This window comes from Antennarius striatus, chromosome 14, assembly GCF_040054535.1.
Source record: "Antennarius striatus isolate MH-2024 chromosome 14, ASM4005453v1, whole genome shotgun sequence".
In the NCBI taxonomy this organism is placed as follows: Eukaryota; Metazoa; Chordata; class Actinopteri; order Lophiiformes; family Antennariidae; genus Antennarius; species Antennarius striatus.
The window spans coordinates 7,183,193-7,197,951 of record NC_090789.1 but is presented as its reverse complement, the minus strand read 5'-3'; the positions used below and the strand labels follow the sequence as shown (position 1 = coordinate 7,197,951).

The following is a 14,759-nucleotide window of genomic DNA, read 5'->3' as shown; positions in this document are numbered from 1 at the left end:
CTGCGGCGCAATGAATCCGCGTCTGCTGATTGGATGAGAGGGTCCAGGCCCGAGTCACATGGGTGAATTCTTTGGTCCAGGGTAAAAATGAGGCTTGGTGTAAATCTAGAGTGTATTGCTGTCATATATCACGCTACCTCATAAAAACGACACTGAAGATTCTCGGCCAACAAATCAGAGAGAAAAATATGAGTTCTTATTATGTGGATGGTCCTCTTAGCAAATATACGACGCATAGTTCTCTCTTCGCAAACGCACAACGCGCTTCTTGCAGTATTGGACGCAGTGGAGAGGACGATTGCGCGGCTCGGAGTGCAGCCATTGCGTTCGCACCTTCTCTGTGTGGAGTTTACAACCTTAATAACGCAGCTCTCCAGAGCTCGTCTGTGTTTTCCGTGGGCTTCCAGGACCAGGACGCCCACACGCTGCGCCGCAGCATCGACCAGAGGTGCCTGTTCGTCGACAACTGCTGCCATCCAGAGCCGGGAGCTCTCACCTCTATGCCGGACTCACATTACCGGATGTACCCCTGGATGAGAGCGACAGGTATGTGCTGGTCGTGTCTTTTAATGAGCTCTGTGAAAACCTCAGGTAAATGGTCTTACAAAATATTGCGATACTTACATTGGTCGTTAGTTGTTCAATTAATTTCGCGAAGTCATTGGAGTTACATGGGAAGAATCGTAAAACTTTTATTGCGCAACTAATGAGTTTTGCAGCCATAAATTCATTTGGCCAGCGCTCTTGTGTGCTTGGTACGCAAAGACCTTGCCGCTGGGGGTTTTTCTCTGGACCTATTACTCTTATTATAGCCCTTTCTCCCCTTTGTGGTTGTAAAAAAAGACCGGCATGTTGTGTAAATCAGGTCTCTTGCACTCTACAGCTCCCTTCTAATTGAGTCCGTGCAGCACAGGCTTTGGTATTTTCTGAAAACTCGTTTGTGCACATTGCTTTATCAATATCCCTCACTATTGTCGCTCACATAAAGAAGTCAAGCAAATTTAAAATGCAACTATACTGACCATTTTCATTTCCCAACCAGCATTTATATTTGTTATAATTTCGAGAGAAGGGATGTTGAGACTGAATAATTACTTACAGTTCATTCTTCTGTCTTTTTTTTTTCTGTGTGATTAGAAAGGCATGCTGATATTCAGAAGGATTCATGGGTCAAACATTCCAACAGGACGAGTTAAACAGAAATATAAACGTATTTTCGCAACATACTTGAGCGTGGGGAGTGTTAATGTGTGGGAAGTGGTGAAATACAAGTCATTTTACGCAATCACAAATAAGTAAACAAGTCCCCCAAATGATTAAAAAGTTCCATTTTAATGCGAACACCTGTTTCAGCTGCACGTAAATTATTCCTTCATACAGGTATACATCCTATACATTGAATGAAAATTATTTTTGTTCAAAGTATCAAAGTGATAGCACATCTTTTTCCTCTTCAGATCCGTCCCGAAGGCGCGGACGGCAGACCTATTCCCGACACCAGACCCTGGAGCTGGAGAAAGAGTTCCACCTGAACCGGTACCTGTCCCGCAGGAGGAGGGCAGAGATAGCCCAGGAGCTCTGCCTCTCGGAGAGACAGATCAAAATCTGGTTTCAGAACCGCAGGATGAAGTGGAAGAAAGTCAACCAGGATCCCATTTTGACCTTCAAAACGGAAAAAGACGATGTCCTGGAGGAATCAGAAACCGGACAATCCGAAGCTGGAGACACTTTGAAGTCAGAAACAGCTGCGGAATAAAAGAAAATGAAATGAAAGAAAAACATGATAAAGTGTGTGTTGGTGGTGCATCTGAGATGTTCAGCACCGACCACTCATACAGGAGATTATAGTTAAATGTAATTAAGTATTGGACATCAGACCGTATCTGTTTAATAAAAAACATTAAAGATACTCATAAAAACAATATATTAATTACCTATAACAATAACAAAACGTTCATTTAACCTGTAGCATCACTGATTAAACATTCATTAGCGATAAACTACCTAAACCAACAATAAGACACTGACAATGACACAAAGCACTGAACGCAAATTACAAATTGAACATGTTTCCCCGTTAGAACACGTTTCTGTACAGAACTGTAGGAAGCAATAATGCTCTCAAGGAAACTAATCACATCCTGCGCAAATGTACCTTACTTAGAACTCAGGCTGAGTTAAATTGATTTTTCTTTCTTGGTTAAACGTCTATGATTGTGATTTAGATGCCTGTAAAAAATCAGTTAATGTTTATTCTAACAATTTCACTGCATATCACTTAGATCTATGGCGTTGCGACTGTTTTCGATAATTATCTGCTCCATTAAACCCGGGGTGAACAAAAAAATATTTCATTATCTTCCTAGAAAGTTATTTTATATTTTGGTAATGACACCCTAAGCAGAATATTCCTTAACACAAATGTTTTTTTGGCGTTTTAGCCACGAATCGTAAAACGTTCCATTTCCTGCGTGTTTTGAAAGAAAAATAATTGTTTGATTAAAAATCCCTTCACATCCAATAAAACGCTGTTAATTTGAGTTTTCGTGTAAAATTAGAACCCGTTTCTTATCCGAAGTCTGATGTATTTGACACGTTTTCAGTTCGAATTAATATGTGAACAAATAAATATAAAAGTCTTAAATTTTATAGGGTTTTCTTGTGTCCAAATCTAATAATTAAACCGCATAGATTTTAAAGCTTAATCGCCCCCGTTCTCCCCAGCTCTGGGTCAATAGTGACATCTTATTATATTTATAACATTTTGTGTACACCCACAATCAGGACAACAGCGGTGTGTGACTTTGCTTAATTCCCTATGATGTGTGCATCTCATGACTGCGTTATTTTGGAGCAGATGAGGGGAAATGACTGTTTCTCTCTGTATTACATCTTTCCTCTGTAAGATGGCGCCTGATGGTGACCTCCCCCTTCCTCTCGCCTCCTCCCTCCCCTCCATCCCCATCTCTCCCCAGCGCTGGGCCATAAATCCGTTGTTGTGAACGAAAATTTACAACGTAGCCATGCAACTTTACGACCCTGCTCGTCTTCCTATTGGGCGCAGATTATCACGTGACAGGGAGCCGTGAACATGAACTTTTTATATATAATTTCCAATAGCGGAATAGAGCAGCCTTTCAGGTAACGGTCTCCGACTTCCACGCGGCTGTTTTCACCGACGATCCTCGAGGTTTTTAATCCCAGTCCCAGGTTTATTCCTGATTTAAACTGGAGGGCGGATTTTTCTCTCGATCAGCTCCACACCCATGGATCTCACGATGGGACATGACTAGACTGTTCGAACGGCCTGCTGCTGGTTTGAACAGATAACTAGAAGCCCTGGTGCATCACCCCCCACCCCCACCCCTACATGGACCATGCTGATTAACCCCCCCCCCCCCCCCTCCGTCCCCCCACCACCACCTGCACCACCTGCACCTGCAAAGTCCCACCTCGTCCTCTCCAGTGTAGAAGCAGAAGCCTTCATAAGGTAGGACATCTGAAACTTTCACTTCTTTGTCCTTCGGTCAGATTACGAATCATCTCACAGAAACCACCAACATAATCCACATCTTGTTTAGTAATCACGCGTTCGTTCTGTTTCTGTGTTAAACCACGGAGAGCAAATTCCATCAGCTGGTTTTATTATGATGTTGACAGAAGATGATTGGTGTAAAAAAAAAAAAAAAAAGGAAGAAGAATGAAATCCTTGGGGGTGATGAATTGGTCTTCATCGTTTGTTTTTATCTTTTTCTTTATTTCGTCTGGGATGCCGTCCAAATTTTTATTTGTTGGCGGATTCGATTAAAGCTGGAAGATTTATTTGGTGGATGCTGACCGAGAGTTGTGCTCTTTTACGCCCTCTTGTGGACAAACTGGGGTGACAGGGGTGGCAGCTGTGCCTTGTTGTGAATCCTTTGGACACCACTGAGGTCGACCTCCAGTGTGTTTGTACCAGTTTGCTGTGTTTTTAGGCTGTGTGCTTAATGTGTGTAGAATAGAAATGGGAAATAAAATAATTTTCAACAAAATTTCATTAATTGGATTATTTTCCTTGACGCACGAATTAGTGATGTGTCTGTTGTTGTGCACTCAGCTTTCCTGCTATGAAAAAAAATATCTAAAAATATAGATAAACCCATAACAACTTGTAACAACTCGTAAATTCCTTATGATTAGATTTTCCCCCCATTTTATTTGTTATTTACGCATTTATTGTTTTCCTGTATTTATTTACATATGAAATACACCGCTTGTTTCACGTTTAAAACTAAATCTTGCTCGACTGCTTTTGTCACAATCATACATGCAGGTGTTTCAGTTGTGAAGTCTGCAGCTGTTAGGTTGTGATTTGCTGCCCGTCATCTTGCTCCATGAAATATTCCCTGTCCTGAATGTGACCTCTGAGGGCCGACGTGCCGCAGAAAATACATGGGGATTTTCTTGTGTAGGCCTGCTTTGGGACTGGGGTGCTGCTGTGTGAGGGCGCCTGCAGAGCGCAGTGCCATCCTGTTTTTCCTATAGAGCTTTGACCTCGTTGCCAACATGTTTGACATTAACGCGCACTCTTTCCTCTCCTTTCTTTTTGGTTCTTACGTGGATCCTGGGTGTGTCCCTCTTTGACTCAACTCAGCGAAATAATTTTCGTGGGAACTTTCTTGCCATTGGCCAGCTATAAATCAGCTGTTGGGGCATGTCTTAGCTTAACCAACACACTCCAACCACGCAGTCTTCATGAGGACTCGCTAGGATGCCGGAATTCACCCTTCCTCACATCTTGCCTTCTGGGGCTCTGTTACAGCAAAGGGGCATACATACCTGGGACAGAATAAATAATGTCTATTTTACTGTTTTGTCAGCAACGCATGATGGGACTTGTGCTGGGTGAAGGGGCTGCTGTGGGGAAATGGTATGTTGGAGGGGAAGCAAAGGACAAGTCGCCCCTTCGAAAGACGAAGGTGCCATAAAAATTCCTCAAGGAGAAAACCAAACGGAGCGCGCTGGTGGAGGCGCCATGCCTGCAGGCTTCGAATCTGCCAGTGCTCCTGTTTTTCTGCTCAGAACGAACAGTTATTACTGAGAAGTTAGGCCTGCACGTTTCAATTTGGAAATCGATGTGGTTAAAATCACAGCTGGAGAGTTCGTCGTGTTTTAATGTTGGTTATAATCATCCAAAACTAAAAAAAATAAATAAATTAATGTATGCCTGATATTTTCTCTCGAGGATATCCACGTGACCTATTATTATCGATTTATTGGTTAAAAAAAATTAGGTTGTATTTGTATTTATATTTTTCTACAAGAAGCACATAATTTGGAAACTACCTCTGTCCGAGCGTTTAATGCGCATAATCTATTACTAATCGCGGAAAAGATACGTGTAATTTATTTACTGAATATTACATATATTTTACGTCAGATATTCCAAATACGTTGACTTTATTATTACTATTATTGGAAATTTCCAATATTTAATATTTAAGTTATTCCTAAATGTACACGATTTCGGTCCTCGGAATGAAAATTTGGATTTTATTTCCACGTATTCTTATAATAATATCCCAGAATTTGAAAAATAAACGTTTTGATTTGAGTGAAGACTAAAATTCTGAACAATTATACGAATTTAACCGAGAGTGCGACAGAGACGGTTTATAAGATAAAAGGTTATAATATCTTACATTTGTATCCAGGTATGTTCATATACAAGCTAAAATTCTCAATGTTTCACAGTGGCCTTTTAAATTTTTTTATTAGTTTCTCATATCATTCCCGGTGTACCGTCTGTGTTTTTATCTTTCAACAGAACATTTATTCATTACGCTTTCCCCACATGAATTCACTTCTTTTCTGATTGTGAAGGCGAAAGTGCGAACAAGTGCAACCCTGTTTTGAATGGGCTTTTATTCTATTAACTCCGCAGACTATTTGCACCCGTGGCCTATCATATAACACGCACAACGGATTCTGATCGAATTATCCTTTTCTACACCATCTTCGCATAGATTGTACTCTCAGCGTGTTACTTGTTTTATTATTTAGGAGCCCAATGTTGGGGGTGTTTTTTTTTGCCGCAATGGTCGTTAACCTCCGAGTGACCCCGTGTGGCGCGAACGTCTCCGTAAGCGCCGCAGACAAGCAGTACCGCAGTTGAACCAGAGGATGGCGCACCACGACAATTCAAAACAGCCCGGACCTGGCTCAGAGCTCGCCCTCGCCACGAGCGCAGGGAGGCGCGCACCCTTCATATCCCACCCAGTATTTCCTGTGCGCACGAGTTTACCTCTGGAGGTCACAGAGAAGGATTTACGACTGGTCAACAAAAGCACGTGATTCTCCGCCGTACCCCATATTTGGGTGCCTACGTAAGAGAGAATCAAGTCCATGTCCCACTCATTTCCATAATTCATCATAAATTGTGCAAGGGGTGCTATAGGACGCGCTAAACCATAAGAGCCACAAATCAAGCACAAGGGTTTTTGCTTTTTACCTTCAAAAAACAGCAAAAAAGCAGCAACAACACTTACATCGAGCAAACGGTAGAACTGTCAACAAATGAGCTCCTATTTTGTGAACTCATTCTGCGGTCGCTATCCCAATGGCGCGGACTTCCAGTTACATAATTATGGAGACCATAGTTCGGCAAACGAGCAATACAGAGAGACAACAGCCGTGCATTCCAGCAGGTACGGCTATGGCTACAACGGGATGGACCTGACCATCGGACGGGCCGACACCGGACACTTTGTGGGCAACGAGCGGACGCGGGGCTACTCTCCGACTCAACCTTCGGCTGCAACACCCTCTGTGGAGTCTGTCAGGTACCCCCAGTCTGCCAGCAGCACCACCAGGACATCGTCTCTTTCGCCTCCATCTGACCCACTACCGTGCGCCTCGGTCGCCACCGCGACCCCGGTCACCGAGACTCAATCCCAACACCGATCGATAAAAAACTCCATAACGACTCCGTGTTCGAGCTCGAACGGAGGGACGCTGCTGCTCAACCGGGACTGTGTGTCCCAAGCTTCCCCCCTCGAGGAAGAGAAGCCTGCAGGAAGCGCACAGACAACTCCTCAAAATGTCACCGACTCGACACAACCTCAGATTTACCCGTGGATGAGGAAACTACATATAAGTCATGGTAAACTACTTTTTTTTTTCCTATGATCTTGCATTTATTTCAGATAACAGACGCTTTAATACTGTAGAGACGGTCATATTTTATTCAGGGAGTTTTTTTTTTGATATAACAAGTAACATTTTGTTTAAAGGAAAAAATACATCAATTTACAACGGGGAATATGGCGCATATATGCGCATCTCACCTGTTTGGTGTATTATTACGTTCCTCTTTCAAGCTAGATCAGGCTAATGCAGTTTATCTACCACATTATAAAGTTAATCAAACGTATACATAAGGAATATGTCTTTATTATTTCTGTTTTTTAATTTTACGCACAGTTAGGTTAAAATTTGCATCTTCTTCGTCAAATCATGTTCATTATTGTGCAGTGGTAGAGCTGGGGGTCCTACGTCTTTATGAGATTTCTTAATTACAGGGTTGCATTCACCAAACTTTGACACAATTCCTACCTAAAAAAAACCAAAAACCCATAGAGAATATAAAAAACACGACACGTGTATTCAAAAAAAGAAAAGTTTTCGTATTGCTTCTAAACATTGACTGTATATATCTTGTGTTTTCGCCTCGCTTTACATGCAAGATTTGTCCGGACCAGAGGGGAAGAGAGCCAGGACTGCGTACACCAGGTACCAGACCCTGGAGCTGGAGAAAGAGTTCCACTTCAACCGGTACCTGACGCGCCGGCGGAGGATCGAGATAGCCCATGCCCTCTGCCTCTCAGAGAGACAGATCAAAATCTGGTTCCAGAACCGAAGGATGAAGTGGAAGAAAGACAACAAGCTGAAGAGCATGAACATGGCGGCTGCAGGCGGGGGAGTAGGCTACAGGCCTTGATATTTACTCTGCTCGACCCCTGATAATCCAGCACTATGAAAATAAAGATCGTCATAAAAACTTCTCCTATATTTCCAAAAAAGCGCAGAGACTTTGAACAGGCTGTGTGCGGGAAAAACGGGACAAAGGGACACCTAGCCGCCCAATTATATACTTTAATATTATTTCCTTATTATTTTTACCGTGGTATGCTTATGTGAGTAAAATAAATGCATTATGTACAGTTCTGTCTAGATATAGAAGAAAACAAACATGGAAAATTACTGTTTAAATTATTCCTTGTTCACACGAAAAAATAAAGTTCTCCCTACTTACCTACTACCTACCAAAACTACCTACCTACTTAACTACCTACCACAAATAAAATCATCAAAAGTTGTGTGATGCACTCAGAACAACAACAACAACAACAACAGCCTGTTAAACAGAGGCTTTGGGTCGAACATTTGTGTTAGCCTTCGTTTTATATGTATGTACTGTATATGTATGTATTTATTTGTTTGATGTATTGTCAGTGCTTCCAAAAGTAGAACCAGCAGAGTACGTAAAGCCTTGTGTGGTTATTGTGTGCGTTGTGAACACATGTATGAGCTGAAGTGTCCACTCTATGTACAGTAGCTGTTCCTTCTTTATTTTTCTTTCATATTTTCTTTTGTTTCAACTGCTGTTTGATTTGTTCACCAGGACGCAACATATTTGTCTTCGCTCTCCTTAACTGTTTGTGGAGAGTCCCTTTTTATTTTTGCTTATGTGTAAAACACCGTCGTGATTAGCTTTTTGTAAATGTTTTTCAGAGACTGGAAGAATATACTATGATAATAATATCGATGATGGACATAATAAACTTTCTACTGGAACGTCAGCATTACAGTGAGTTTTCTATTTTGTCAAATCTTGACTCATTTGCGCCTTTTTCCACCCTTTTTTTTTTAAACCTTTGACGCGCTTATTTAAGATGTCTTATCAGCCAAATCTCCTTAAATTCAACAGGTCCCCCCCCTTAAATGAAAGATTTGTCTTTTACTCACCTTGATGCGGAGCTGGGCGCTTTGTGGGTCCTTGGTCACTAACCGGCTCCTATAGGGCCGAGCGTCCCCCTGCGCACAGACTCCTGGGCTATTCCCAGAGAATCAGCTCGACTTTTCAAGCTGTAAACTTTATTAAGGCCGATTCTGGCTCCCTGACATTTAGGTGCTAAATGAATGGGGGGTTTTGTCTATGAATTAGATCGTAAAAATCATCCGGAGCGCGGCCAGATAGGCTCACTGGCCATAAACGGTCACGTGGTGGCCATTAAAGTAAGTTTTATGGTTTTGGGGAGTTGACAGTATATTGCACATAACATATAATCACACTGACGGCGAGGCTTCGTCTGACTCTCTCTGTGCAGCCTGTAAGTGTTACTTGACCGGTACAGACCTTCTCTGTTGCCCAGTCTGTCTCAGAATGGACCGGACGTTCTGCAGGACGGGGAGCGCGTTTCTGGGTAAGTTTCTGCAGACTATCCGGTAGCGCAAGAACAGCCAGTCTGTGTTAAACAGTCTTATTATTGTATTCACTCCCTCTATCCGTCCCTATTAGACCATTATACTAATTTGTCAGTTGTGTTGAATACCGGTCTCGGCAGATGTTGCGCAGGGTTGGGTCCGGCTCATGGCTATTTAATTGCTTCCTTCCCCGTGTAACTTGTTCTCTCCATCTGTGGTGAAACTCATAATCCGTTTTTACATGTTGGATAATTATCTCTGTGTCCATTTCCACCCCCACAAACTTCTAGTTGTTGTCGTTTAATTGACTTGGAGAATTTACAGACACGGACCAGAAAGTTTCCAAAGGGGTGTGTGTGGATTTCCCTGATAAAGTAATGCTCTGATACAGGCCAGCGAATTTACTACTAGATCCGTTTCATTGAATTCGTTTTGTGCTGATGACTTTTTCCCCCTCTCAGCTGAACCTTATACGCTTAACGTGTTGGCACCGTGTATGGGTTTAGGTCAGACTGTAAACAGTGGAACGCAAACACAACATGGGAACAAACATCAGCAGGGAGACTTTTGAAAAGGAATTCCGCTTCTTGTCTGCCACGTTGTTTTCTGTTTGGGGTTGAAAAGTTCAAATGACCTCTCAAAAGTCACTCTCGCTTTGTGACCTTTTGTCCAGTCCGATCCAGCGCGGAAACGGACATCAGTGGGACTTTAAAAATCATGGACTGACAATGAAAAACAAAAGTTTTGCATTCATTTCTTTACTAGATATATTTTTCCCTTCGATTCTTTTCAGTGAAATTGAATGCACCACGATGCGTCCGTTTCTATTTTGAGATTTCAGGGACAAGCATATAAAAACTTTTTTTTTTTTTTAGATTTACGAGTAGATTTGAGTAGAGTAGACGGCCTGAACTTTTTTAATTTCTGAAGGTTGGTATCTAGGTGTATTTGCGATGGCTACAAGAAAAAAAACATTCATGATAATATCTCCTCCTATGCATTTACAAGTTATTTGGGATAATTAGTGGAATAAATAAGAAGAATTCACAGCGGAGATGCGTAATACACACGTTTTCATGCATCGATGCTTGTGTTGTCGCCTTTAAAAACAAGTGGGAAATATTTTTTGAGTCTTTCTTTTATCAAACAGATGTTATAGATCTGCGTGGAGTACAAGAAATCCACCGGAATAAACCAAACGATAACGCCGGTACCCTCCCTCCAGATAAAATGTGCGCAAAGAAGTCAACAGTTTGAAAATTCCGACTTCTTTCTATCTTTATTATTAACAAAAAAAAAGAAAATCAAAAATCTAACAGAACCTAGTGATTGTGTGGTTATTTGGAAGTAAAAAAAACAACAACCCCTTTCCAGTATTTCAAAATGAGAAACATCGACAGGGCCCCTTGTGCTTGTGCTGTAGGTTCATCTGGAGGTCAGCCACAGCGCCAAGATAAATCTGCATCCTCTCGCAGCCACCAGCAGAGCTCGCTTTAGGCCAAGTTCACTGTCACTCTGCTGTACAGAAACCGCTCATGTGTGCGCGGAAACGCACGGGCACGCACGCCCAGACGTTAATGATGATCTTAGTTTTATCTATAAGCATAATTTGTGTAGATTAATTTAGCAAAGGGACACAGAGCCTTTGGTAGCATCCCGGAGATGTGCACACAGAGAGAAAACCGCATAACTTTAACCGTTGCCTCCAACAAAGTCTTTTAGTTGCTGAGGTTGTAACATTAATGGATGATTTGCATATTTTAGAGTCATATTAGTCTAGAGAGGGAGCATATTGGATTTATGTTTTCCACTCCCTCGTCAGAAAAAATCATCATCAAGCTACAATTTGCAATCGTCTTCTATCTTCTCAAATTAAGAAATTTCGGGAAACAATATTAATATCATGCATGGTAAGAGAGATGCACACCACTAAAATATATTTTAGGTTCAAGAGGGCCAGATAAGCCCATCTCATCGGGCTGCAGCAGATGAGGGGGAGATATCTGCAGAAGAGGAGGAAAAATTGGGGTCAAAAGTTTACGCGCTGAACAAGTCTCCGTCATCTGTTCACTCGGAGCTTGATGCCAGCCTTATAATAGCGATCTTGACTCTCCACACAAAAGACAGAATAGCTTTGAATTACATATGTTGGACGGTGCACTCCAGGTGAACCCTGGAAGCGCGGTGACCTCGCGTTCGAGACCGGGGGGAGGGGACCCCCCACCCGTCCCCAGCAACAAGATTGAGTGCTTGGCGTTTTATTAGGGTGGTTGATTGGTGAATTTCCTTTGAATAAATTGCATTTGATATGTTTAGGGACGGGGGCAGAATTTGCATTTTCAGGATTGATACTCTCGACCCGGTCACAGGGTAATGGGAAGGCCCACAGCCCCCCAAATTGAGCCCCCGGACCCCTTAAAAAACATTTAGCCCCACTCTTCCTGATGAGCTGAATAGAAGCTTTTAAAGAAAAGCAGAAACGGGACAGCTGTTTCTGTGGCTCAGAGAGAGAGAGTTTTAGAAATATTTTTGTGACAATGTATTCCATACATTTTTCATTTATCAATTCTATTATTTTCACTGGGCCGGTTAGTCGCTCGGGAAATAACTGCAGCTGGCTTAAGTATGGGACATATGGTTGTGGGAATAAAGGAGTAAAACTATTTTGTGGATATTATGTTAGAAACTTAAAACCGGCTCTCGCTGTGTCAGATAACTTCTTTAAGGCCTACAACCATAAGACCAGAACGCACGACTATAATTCGATTACGATTTGAATTTAAAACGACACAAGAATGAGGAGACTATTAAATGCAATCCCTCTCATAAACGAGGAACAATTGACACATGTGTAGATTCTAGTTTTTAGTTTTATTGCTCTAAAATAACTGCTGATTTTGGAAATATCAGTAGTCAATTAAAGAAGTTAAATCAATTAAAGCCGAAGTATTTTTTATGAAAGTACACACATTTTTCGACACCATGGACCTTTTTGCACGTAAATCACGAAAATTTAAAAATGTTTAAATAATGTTCAGTAAATTACATATGTAGGACGGTGCAATTGTTTCTCATTTATAGGCCTAACTTCATGTAATGAATTTAAAATATAAAAATGACATCCGAGGTACATAATCCGTTGAATTCACGGTGCAGAATTTAACAAAAATTAAAAAAGGAAATTAGGAAATCTTTTCCAACAGATAAGGTCATTTAAAAAAAATTGGAACTGGATGAATATGAAACATTTTTATGACTGGAATTTTAAGACGTCTTTACGCAGTCTGAACATCAACAACCTGTTCAGTAGACGATGGAGAAAGTCATCCATGCGCTTTGGAAAGGACGCGTTATTCTCTGTAAGGTTTGAGCGCTTCTGCGTTGCTCCTCTCGTCGAAGTTTATGGCTGCAGGTGAAATCTGGCTCGTTCCTTCTTCCAAATCCTTGCTGTGCCAAATAACGAGAGAATATTATGACTGTTTACTTGTATCTAAATATTTCCATAAAGATTTGAATGCAGTAATCGAACAACAATATGCAGCACATTTTGAATGCAAGGAGAATTTTTTATTCCACCGTCCGGGATCCGTAGACAAGAGACCTTGTGAGAGCCACCTGCAATCTGTCACCATTGTCACAGCACTTCTCTGATAATCTAAATTTACAGTAAACTGTCAGCATGATGTATACTGCTTAAATAGACCTTCACTTCACAGTATATGCTCTGAAAGGGAACACCGCGATCTGGCTCTATTTTTGTGCTAGAATTAAACATATCTAGCAAGTGTCTGTAACGGTTTTATTCACATTAGAAGCAAAAAAATCTGTATAAATATCACGGGAAATTACTAAAACACAAGCTGTAGTGCAACATTGCTTTCTAGCTGATTTTACTGGTCAACAGAAGGATCAGCAGCTCCTCCGTGCTCGTTGCATTCCAGACATTTCCAGATACTGAAATGAATATAAACGAACAGCAGCATCCTCCCGGCCTGAGGACTAGATAAGAGAAGTGCTCCCGGAACCGTTATCTAAAAATATCTGTTTTGCAGGGCTGAATAGGATTTTTGAAGATTCATAATAATGTAAGAAAAAGAAAAAGTTTGCAGCAACAAGTAAATTGTATAAAGAGATGCAAATAGTCAACCTGATTGGTCCATATGTACAAAAAGACCCTTGATTAGCGATAGTAGGTTGTAAATTTAGATATCAAGTGAAGCTGTCTTACTGCTCGCATTATTTTTGACATATTGCCTCTGAGGTTGCCTCTCGGTCATACGGATTCAGCAGATAAGTGACGGAAAATACGTCAGGTGCCATTTAAAATGAGTTAGACAGGCACATATAGCAGCTCCTCCTCATGACATATAATAAGTCTGTTTTAAGAGTAGAGAATATAGTACACCTGTTTGCTTTCATCAAACCCCCCCCCACCAAAAAATACCCCATAAATTAGAGGTTCAGAGAAAACATACATAATGTGTATTGATATTTTCATTTGATTTTTATTATCATTATTATTGTTATTATTATTTTTAAAAACTCACTTTCTCGCAGAAGGTGTTCAACTGGTTTTTATTTTTCTAGAGTTAGAAATCTTTTGCACATTCTTAAAAAATAATCCCTTAGGAGGGTTGGGTTGGGGTGGGGTGGGGGGGCACCTGGGTGATGACCCAAGCTAAGTGCTCTCCTAACTCCTCAGTGTTGAACGGACCCCGCTGAAGTCCAAGTCCGGGGTGAACCCCAGGTCACTGCGTCTAACAGATATGAAAATGTCGCCTCTTTGGAAAAAAGGTCGCGCCTTGTTGTTTAACAAAGACTGTCAATGGACAAGATTAATCAGAAACAAAATGGAAACGGTGTCACTTTTGGGTCAGGCAGAAGTTATCTCTGTTTGGAGGAGCGAATAGAATGGGAGGCGGGTGGGTGGGGGGCCGTGAGGGGGACAAAAAAGAAGAAGAAAAAAGAGGGGGGGGAGAAAGCTTTCAATATTTCCGAAGTTTGGCCTCTTGTTTCTCCACGCAGAGGCCTTGTTGACGTGGACAGTGTGGAACCGCTTTGTGAGGAGATGCTGCATCTTCCGCGGACACAGATACAGTGGGACATCTCGGACATGAAGAGGCAACATCAGCAGGACGTGATGGCAGATTCCGAGAAGCACGGTCAGACCCTTTATATTTCATAATTTGCGAAAATAATGTCTTAAACAAATTTGCACTGTATATAAATATGTAACATTTTAAAATGATAATACCCAAGGTTACACTTTATTTATTCCCGTCAAATAAGACACT

The 14,759-nt window shown here is 41.5% G+C and overlaps 3 protein-coding genes across 3 annotated transcripts in view; all 3 read left to right on the top strand.

Annotated features, from left to right (window-relative positions):
• hoxa3a (homeobox A3a) overlaps window positions 1-14,759 on the top strand; it is a 39,211-nt gene that overhangs the window by 7,619 nt on the left and 16,833 nt on the right. Inside the window, exon 2 of the mRNA XM_068333086.1 lies at window positions 14,491-14,627. The gene's annotated coding sequence lies outside the window, so the exon portion shown is untranslated. The remainder of the gene's footprint in view (window positions 1-14,490; window positions 14,628-14,759) is intronic.
• LOC137607378 (homeobox protein Hox-A7-like) lies at window positions 89-3,358 on the top strand. The gene is made up of 2 exons (XM_068333095.1): window positions 89-546; window positions 1,458-3,358. The coding sequence occupies exons 1-2, from the start codon at window positions 189-191 to the stop codon at window positions 1,754-1,756; spliced, it is 657 nt and encodes a 218-aa protein (XP_068189196.1). The 5' UTR covers window positions 89-188; the 3' UTR covers window positions 1,757-3,358.
• Window positions 6,341-8,831, top strand: hoxa5a (homeobox A5a). Its single transcript, XM_068333065.1, has 2 exons — window positions 6,341-7,141; window positions 7,725-8,831. Exons 1-2 carry the CDS (start codon window positions 6,556-6,558, stop codon window positions 7,976-7,978), a joined length of 840 nt encoding a protein of 279 aa, XP_068189166.1. The 5' UTR covers window positions 6,341-6,555; the 3' UTR covers window positions 7,979-8,831.